This window comes from Octodon degus, unplaced genomic scaffold (genome assembly GCF_000260255.1).
Source record: "Octodon degus isolate 3935 unplaced genomic scaffold, OctDeg1.0 scaffold00264, whole genome shotgun sequence".
NCBI classification, from domain to species: Eukaryota; Metazoa; Chordata; class Mammalia; order Rodentia; family Octodontidae; genus Octodon; species Octodon degus.
The window spans coordinates 138,604-147,833 of record NW_004524840.1 but is presented as its reverse complement, the minus strand read 5'-3'; the positions used below and the strand labels follow the sequence as shown (position 1 = coordinate 147,833).

General features: G+C 38.9%; 1 protein-coding gene across 1 annotated transcript in view; it reads left to right on the top strand.

The window, feature by feature from the left end:
* The window catches only part of Ltn1 (listerin E3 ubiquitin protein ligase 1), a 62,998-nt gene that overhangs the window by 9,931 nt on the left and 43,837 nt on the right, over positions 1-9,230 (top strand). Inside the window, exons 4-7 of the mRNA XM_023706565.1 lie at positions 409-639; positions 2,122-2,174; positions 3,712-3,892; positions 8,175-8,348. Of these exons, the coding sequence (XP_023562333.1) occupies positions 409-639; positions 2,122-2,174; positions 3,712-3,892; positions 8,175-8,348 (639 nt within the window). The remainder of the gene's footprint in view (positions 1-408; positions 640-2,121; positions 2,175-3,711; positions 3,893-8,174; positions 8,349-9,230) is intronic.

Here is a 9,230-nt window from a genome sequence, read left to right as displayed (position 1 = left end):
ATAAATAAATGTAAAAAAAAAGAAAAACTGCATTAAAAAAATTGAGTTTAGGTTAGCTTCATACTTGGGTGAACTTTTTTTTTTTTTTGCATCTAGTATAGGGTCTATAGGGTCTCACTACATAGATCGGACTCGTAGTGATTCTCTTGTTTTTCAGCCTCCCAAGCGCTGAGATTACAGGTGCGCGCCATCATGCCCAGTCTTTGTCACTGACTCAGTCAGACCAGTGGGCAGGGCCGGCATGGCAGGCCAGGGATTGAACACCTGATCCCTGCATCTGTCTAAGCAGGCACTTTAATCCTCTGAGCTATCAGGCCAGGCCGGCCCTAGGTGAACTCTTAATTATAGATCTTTGTTGTACATCTAAAAACATCTTTATTTGTATAATTTTATTTATATTTTTGATAGGATCATGATCGCCGGGTTCGAGAAGCCACTCAGCAAGCTTTTGAAAAACTTATCCTTAAAGTAAAGAAACACTTGGCTCCGTATTTAAAGAGTTTAATGGGATATTGGCTCATGGCGCAGTGTGATACGTACACCCCAGCTGCATGCGCTGCAAAAGATGCTTTTGAAGCAGCCTTCCCTCCAAGCAAGCAACCTGAAGCCATAGCATTTTGTAAGGATGAAATTACAAGCGTAAGTGCTTGAATCCATTTTTTTTTCTTTCCACATTTCAATGGTAGTTTTTTTTTGTTTTTGTTGATACAGAGTCTTGCTATGCAGTTCAGATTCATAGTGATCCTGCTATCTTAGCCTCTCTAGCTCTGGGATTACAGGCATGTTCCACCATGTCTGGTTTTGGGGCTGGCACGGCATTCATTACTGGGGATCGAACTCAGGACCTTTTGCTTGCCAGGCAGGTGCTTGTGTCACTGAGCTATCTCCCCAGCCCCACTGTGATAGTTCTTTCCTATCACTGTAGGTGTATTGCAGAGAAAAAAGAAAATTGTTTTGTTCTGTACTCATGCACCATAGTCAGCACAGACTTTTATAATCTCAGTGTGTGGAGACTTCTACTGTGGCTCTGAGTGTTCTCTAATTTAATTTCTATGGTCTCTACCTGGAAAACACACCAGGTGCCAAAGGTTGAGGGCTGAGGTTGAGGCTACTGCCTTTTCAGACCCAACCTGACATCTGAGTCTTGAAAACTTCTATTGACTTTTTTATACCACTGGGTCTTGCCACAGTTCAGGTGTGTGACCTTGGGCAAGTTTTCCATCTTCCATTTCCTCATCTAGAAAGCAGGAATTAACTTGATACTTCACTGAATGGTTATGAGGATTAATTTAGTTTATACACAAAATGTGGTAAAAGCAATAACTGGCAGGTGGAAAAAGCTCAGTAAATATTAAATACTGCTGTTGTGAATAAAGCTGATACTGGAGCAGCGCATTCCACTGTGGCAGTCCTGCGTAGAAGCAGGCACTTTCCAGTGTTTATAAACCTTAGAGGTTCCTCTGAGCAGAACGCGTCACATATTGTCAGGAAGGCTCACAGAGAGAAGGAGAGGAAAACAAACCTAATTTCTTTGTCAGATTTACAAGTTGTAGTATTTCACTGCACTGTGGGCTGCATTTGAATAAAGAAATTAATGGCTATCAGGGCCAGCGTAGGCAACATAGTGAGTTCAAGGCCAGCCTGAACTATATACCAAGACCTTGTCTTGGTAAACATAAAAAGAAAACATAAAAAATAAATAAATAAATCAGTGCCTGAAAGTACTTAGCGAAAATTTGGTGAAAATTTTCTTTTGAGAGGACCTGCATATGTGGGAAAGAAAATCTTTGTCTATCTTAGCCTAGCAATAGTCCAATGGAAAAAAAATGGGTAAAATTCAGGCCTTTCAGTTTTGCTACTTGATTTTACTATTAAGATTTGTTTTATGGTGACTTTTTCTCATTTTGTTTGGTTGAGATAATGCCTCACTATGCAGTTCAGGCTAAATTTGAACTCACTCTGTAGCCCAGGCTAGCCTCAGACTTGTAGCGGTCCTCCTGCCTTAGTCTCCCAAATGTTGGGATCACAGCTGGCTATGGGGTTTCTTAAAAATGAATTTTATTTAACTATGCTGTTCACCATTGACAAAATCCAGAGGCTTTTTTTTTTTTTTTTCTCTAGGTGCTTCAGGATCATCTTCTAAAAGAAACACCTGACACACTTAGTGACCCACAGTGAGTTGCGTTGTTTCTGAGTAAATCATGTTAAGGATTTGTTTCACTGTAGTTACCCAGATGTTATTTCGATATGATTCTCTGTAAAGAACAAATTGTAAATATAGAGTTGAAAATAACAATGTAAGAGTACAGTGTATGTTAGGTGCTCTGATAAGTGCTCTTACTGACATTTTTACTTCAGATTTTCTTGGAGCTGCTCATTGGTTCTATTTGAGAGATTTTTAGATTTTTCCCACATTTACCTTTTGACAGCAATAGCAGGGACTGTTTGAAAGTATGGTGGGGAATAGTCAGAGAATATATAAGTAGTTTTTTCTTTTTGTTTTTGTTTGAGATAAGGTCTCCTTATGTAATTCAGGCAGGCTTTGAACTCACTGTGTAGTGCAAGCCAGCCTTAAACGTATGGCAATCTTTTGCCTCAGTCTTCTAAGTATTGAGGTTAGAGGCATGTGCTACCATCCCCTGCTAGGTAGTTCTGTTGAAAGAGTAGTAAAATATATGTTTGTTATTATTTTCTAATTAAACTGTTAAGAATCCATAAGGGAGGGAGCTGGGGAGATGGCTCAGTGGAATAAGCGCTTCCCTGGCAAGCACAAGGGCCTGAGTTCAATCCCCGGTTTGGCAAAAATAAATAAATAAATAAATAAATAAATAAAATAAAAAGAATCCATAAAGGAAAGTATTCAGAGATGTCTTGATATACTTACTTCTGAGGATATGCACTTGGTTTCTTATTTCAAGACATGATTTTTCCTCTAATTTCATCTCATATTAACAGTAAAATATGTGGTTAAAATTCTGTGTGTTTTTTGAGGGGGTTTGACACAGGGAGTAGAAGATGGAAATAAAGTAAGTGGTAGATGTTTAATGATTACAACATTTAAAGGATGATGTTTGATTGAAAAATACGGTGTTTAAAAAATTTATTCTAGTAAAAAGATATTTCCATTAACTCCACTTAAAATATTCTCCCTCAAAAAAAAAAATTCTCCCTCAGAGAATGTCTGAATCTGAGAAACGTATCTCAGATACACTTATCCTGTCCTTGGCACTTCTGAAGCAGTTCAGAAGTCTCCCTTCGTGAGTGTCGGTAGCTGTGCTGCTGCGGTTGCCGAGGTGTCTTGGATTTATTCCTAATGTTTACCCCTCTTGGTCATTTTGACTTTGGGGAGGAGTTAGAAGTTGAGTGGTGCCAGTGACGAACACTGCATGAGCCTGCCTTTCTGTTGGATGGTGCGCACCAGTCGCACTCGATTCTGATTGTATCTCATAAAGATGCTCATGGAAGAAGTCTTCCAAAAGAGCTTCAGAAAGTGGCAAGAATGGTGTCGTGTTCCAAATGAGTGGGGGTGTTTTGAGGGAGATTAATGGCACTGTACTTTTACTAGAATTTTTTACTACCTCATGCCTGGTGGTTGATTTCTGTAACTTCAACATAAAGACTGAATTAGTGAATACTATTTTTTTTAATTAAATATTCACCATCGTTTTGACTTATTCTTAATCCTTTTATTTATTTTCTTTTCAAATGAAGAACTGTTCCGGAGGAAGAAAGAGAAGCTAAATTCTATCGAGTTGTAACTTGTTCCTTATTGGCACTAAAGAAATTGCTTTGCCTTTTACCTGATAATGAACTTGACTCTTTAGAGGAGAAATTTAAATCTCTGTTATCACAGAATAAATTTTGGAAGTATGGAAAACACAGTGTACCACAGGTATCTTAATCTACTTTTATTCTTAAACTATCTCAAAACATTTTTCTAATGTGTCCCCTTGATCTTACTAGATTATGTTTATTGTTCATGTCTATAATTTTGTAAGCACATTCTTGAAATAGATCATTCACAACTGAATTTTCTTCTTACTTGATTATTATTCTGTCTCTTCCTTTCCTCATCTTCTCTGCTTCCTCTTCCCTCTTCCTTTTTCTCTTTATGCTGAGATTTAAACCCAGGGCTTCATAGGCTGACCATATAGCTACCAGTAGGTCACACCCCTGACTCATGTTTTCATTTTTTTGTTTAGTTTGGGTATCAGGTTCACAGTTCAATTATATTCCTTTGTTCATGGCACTTAAAGTTGTTGGCGTATGCAAGACTCTTAATTTATTTAATGTGTTTTTTTCTCTTTTTCCTAGTGGGTGATTATTCTAATATTTCTAGTGCATATAGTTTGTGTTTTCCTCATTCATAGTAGTTATGTTCTATAACTTAAGCATAAACACTGAATTAGTGAATATAGAAATGTTGCTTCTAGGGGAGATACAGGTTTCTGTGAGCCTCTGACTTCAACAGGTTTTCAGTGCATCAATACTTTTTTTTTTTTTGGCAGTGGTTCAATAGGATTTTTTATTTTTTTAGCTGACTCAAGCTGCCTTAAGGGCGGGCCTTGTAAGGCAGGTGGAGCTGGGGATCGAACCATGGTACCTACGCCTGACTGTGTTTGCCTGAGCAGGTGCTTAAACAACTGAGCTAAAAAAATAAAAAATAAAAAAAATAAAATAAAAATAAACAACTGAGCTAAACCAGCAGGCTCCCCAAAGTTGAGAAGGATTTTTTTTAGGCTGGCTCAAGTTGGTAGTGGATCAATACATAACCCTGTTTTTTTATGTGTTTGTAAAGACATCTTAACATATGTATTTTGAGTCATTAATATTCACCTTGGGCCTGGGGAGAGAGCAAGCGCGGGTCCTGAATTTAGTCCCCAGTACCACACACACACACACAAAAACCAAATGAAAACAAACGTTCACCTCATGGCCAGAAGCCCTGGGAGCTCATGCTTGAATGAAGCCCGTCTCCCGCATTTTCTCAGCATGGCCCATTAAGCATTCGTGCTCTCCCCTTTCCTTGTGTGGTTCTAAATGTTAGACTTGTACTGAGTAGTGTCTTTGCACATTGAGAAGAGGACCCAAGCAAAGGGCTCGGAAGAATGATGGATAACTTGTTAGGCCAGAGGTGGAACAACAGCACAAGAACATAATAACCCCCCCCACACCCGAAATCACCACCAACCAAGACTGTAAGAATTTTTTTTTTTTTTTGGCTGGCTCAACCCACCCTGGGAGCGGGACTGGCGTGGCATGTGGTGCTGGAGTGGGACGGAGCCGAAGTCTCTGTGGTTTGCCTAAGCTCACCTAAGGTGCTTCAGACCGCTGAGTTATCTCACCAGCCTGAGAAGCTTGAAAAATGTGGTAGAGTTTTGAAAAATGTGGTAAATAGTCTTAAGAAAAGGATACTTGCTATACAATGAGACTAAAATAAGAAAGGAAAACATCCATCATATTGTTTGACCTCAGCTAGGAAAATACATTTTTAATTTTTTTTTTTTTTTTTCTTTTGGTGGAACCAGGGATTGAACTCAGATCCTGGTGTTTGCCAGTCAAGCGCTTATCCTACTGAGCCATCTCCCTGGCATTTAAAAAAAAATTTTTTTTTTCTTTTGGGAAAGTACATTTTTAGCATTCTTTTTGCTGCTTTGTATCCTTTGCATCCTAGAGTAATGTTTATAATAGTCTCCACAGTGAATGTCCCTGTAGGGTCCTTACCGGGAATTGAACTTGGGACCCTGCACTTCCCTGCAGGCGCTTATTCTACTGAGCTAAGCCCCAGTCCCTGTAAGGTCTTTACTGCTACTGTGAAATGGTCTTTTTATTTACATTTCTATTTTGCTTCTACTCGTGTATAGGAATGCTGTACTTTTTATGTTAATTTTGTGTTTGATAAATCATAGGTGCCTGTTCTAATACTTTGACTTCAAGTCTTTTAAAATGTATTTATAGAGGGCTGGTGAGATGGCTCAGTGGTCTAAAGCACTTACTTGGAACAAGCTTGGCAAAGCACAGGGACCGCGGTTCGATCCCCCAGCACCACATGCCAGCCAGTCCCGCCCCCTGGTGGGCTGAGCTGGACACACACACACAAAATAAATAAATAAATAAATGTTTAATGAAATGTATTTATAGCTAGATATATTGTTGCAATAGTAGTCATTTGGGTTCCATTCCAGGTCTTTTCCCTTGTTTTTTTTTTTTTTTTTTTTTTGTGTGTTTTGTATTAAGTAGGTACTCTAGTGCTCTTTGAGAACGAGTGGTAATAGCAGTTTTATTTTGTACCTTAACCTTAGCATGATGTTTATGGTAGATATATATATATATTTTTAACATTTAAGCATTTTCTTTCTGTTCTTTGTTTTCTTAGTATTTGTATCGTGAGTGAAGGCTAGAATTTTCTTGGTTGTTTCTTCTGACATGTTTATGTGAACATAGTTTTTCAGCTTTAATACACAAGCTCAAAAATTTTCTGCTTTTTTAAGTGTGGTGTCACTTGAAAGTCTGTTGGCTTTGATTTTATATTGCTTTATACATAAATATAGTATTGTGCAGGACTAAACATGTATTTTTTTAATCTCACAAAACACTTTCTTTATTCTAAATCTTTTTTTTTTTTTTTTTTTTTGATTTTTTTTTTGTATTTTACAGAAGGGTCTACAGTCTACAGGTTTTTTTTTTTTTGTGGAACTGGGGATTGACTCAGGCCAATTATTCTACTGAGCCATTGCCCCAACCTCTCTAAATCTTTTTTTAATTTTTTTTTAATTTTTTTACGTATTTGGTACAGGATCTCTCTGGACTCACAGTGCTTCTCTTGTTTATCTTTGTGTCAGATTTTTTACTTTCTTTTGTTTTTATAAGATACTATCATCCTTGGTGTTTTTACTACATACAATATAATTACATATTGATAGTTATGTAACTATATTGTATGTTTTGTGTCCTTTGATTTAAATTTTTGCTGTGTCCTGCTCCTACAAAGGATTTATTGACAGTCTCATGGGCCTTCCTTGGATGGTAGTTTACCTTTTACTTCTGGCGACTTTTCAAAGATTTACTGTGCTTTTGTAGTTGTACTCGGTCATAGTTCACTTTTCTTGTTGCTTTCTTACTTTTCTTGAGGCCAAATACCCTGTGGACAATTAAAGGTAGGAAGCTCACATTTTATAGATGTTTCAGTCAGCCATCGACTGGCTCCCAGGCAGAGGGGCTGGACAAGGGCATCCCAGAGGACAAATGGTTCATGTGACTGAAGACAGCAAAAGCAATGAGGGAAAAATTGAGGGAACAAAGCTGTTTGTGTCCCTTATAATGTACGCAGGCTACCTGCCCTATGGCAGGTGTAGTGCTTACCTGAATCCTGGCATTGGATCATGAATCAATCACAAACTCTAGATCCAGAATCTTTTGAAAAGCCTGCCCCCCATGATTACATGAGGCTTTGTTGGGGGACCTCTAGGCACAAACCATACACACTCCTACACCTCTTGTTGTGGATTGCCTTTTGTGTGTCAATGTGTACCCTTGAGATTTGTTGGAGTTGATTCTATGGATTGACTCTGAAATTCAAAGCTGTTTTCTCCAGTTATTTTCTTTGCTTTGTTCTCTCTGTTGGGGTTAAAATTAAATTATTTTAAATCCTCTTATTCTATCCTATGCTGTTTTTGATGTTTTTTGTTTTTTTTGTCTCTATGTTGCTTTGTGGATGATCTCTTCATTTCATGGGTTTTCTCTTTTATCTATCTGCTTGTTGCAATCCATTCATGCTGTTATAACTAAAACTTTAGACTGAATAATACTTATTTTTTAATTTTTTGGTGTCTTTTGAGACAAGGCTTCCCTGTGCTATTCAGGTTGGCCTAAAACTTACTTTGTAGCCCAGATTGGCCTCACCTCTCCACAGTCCTCCTGTCTCAGCTTCCTGAGTGCTAGGATTACAGGTGTGTGCCATTCTGCCTGGGCATGTCCTTGGTCATTCCTACTGGTTGATCCTAATATCTTTTCAGCCATTTCACTATTCTTAAGATTTCAAAGACTATTTTATAGCTCTTTTAGTTGTATCAATGAGAAGGTCATTAGGAATGATGTTGTCTGCCACTACCATAAATAAATCTTAACCTTTACTAGGTTTGCATTTAACTCAAGCTTTCTGTTTCTTCTTTCAGATCCGCTCAGCATATTTTGAGTTAGTTTCTGCGTTGTGCCAGCGCATTCCACAGTTGATGAAAGAGGAAGCTTCCAAAGTGAGCCCCTCTGTTCTGCTGAGCATTGATGACAGTGACCCCAGTGTCTGCCCCGCTCTCTGGGAAGCTGTGCTGTATACCCTCACAACTATTGAGGTGGGTCAGAGAGGCACATTTAGTATGTGAGGGAATATTTGTCTTCCTACTTCTATTTTTTTTTTAATTTTTGGGAAGGGTCTACAGAGTGTTGAGGGTCTCACTGCTAGGTCGGACTTGTATTGATCTGCCTGTTTACAGCCTCCCAAGAGCTGGGATTACAGGCGTGTGCTACCACGCCCAGTCTCAGTTGCCCCTCAGCGTGCCCCGGGGCGGGGCTGGCATGGCTGGCCTGGGGATCTAACCCTGGCCCCTGTGCTTGCAGGCCCTTTAATCTGCTGAGCTATTTGGCCCGCTCTCCTACTTCTGTTTTAGAAACTTAGATGCTATCTGAATATTATATGTAGTAGAAAATGTTTTTGTTTTAGGGGGGATAAAATATTGAAATGTGAATTTGGTTTAAATCTTAAACTGACCATAAAGTAACAGAGTTTTTATTTTATTTTCTGTTTATCTCCCTTTGCATTTAGGTTATCTGATTGTTACATATATAGGAAAGTATAGGCTGACTTTTTTTGGTATTTATTGCAGGATCTACAGGGTCTCACTACACAGATCAGACCTGTAGTGATTCTCTTGTTTTCAGCCTCCCAAGTGCTGGAGTTATAGGTGTGTGTCACCACACCCAGTCTAAATTAAAAAAAAAAATTTTTTTTTTTAAATCTTTTAAAAAAGTAGCATTTTAGGGCTGGCCAAATAGCGCAGCTGACTAAAGTGCCCGTTTAGGCAGATGCAGTAGCCAGGGTTCGATGCCCTGCGTGTTGTACTGGTCCTGGCCTCGCCCCCACCCCCATCCCCAGGGCACGCTGAGATGGCGGCATGGTGGTGCACACCTGTAATGCCAGCTCTTGGGAAGCTGAAAACAGGAGAATCACTACAAGT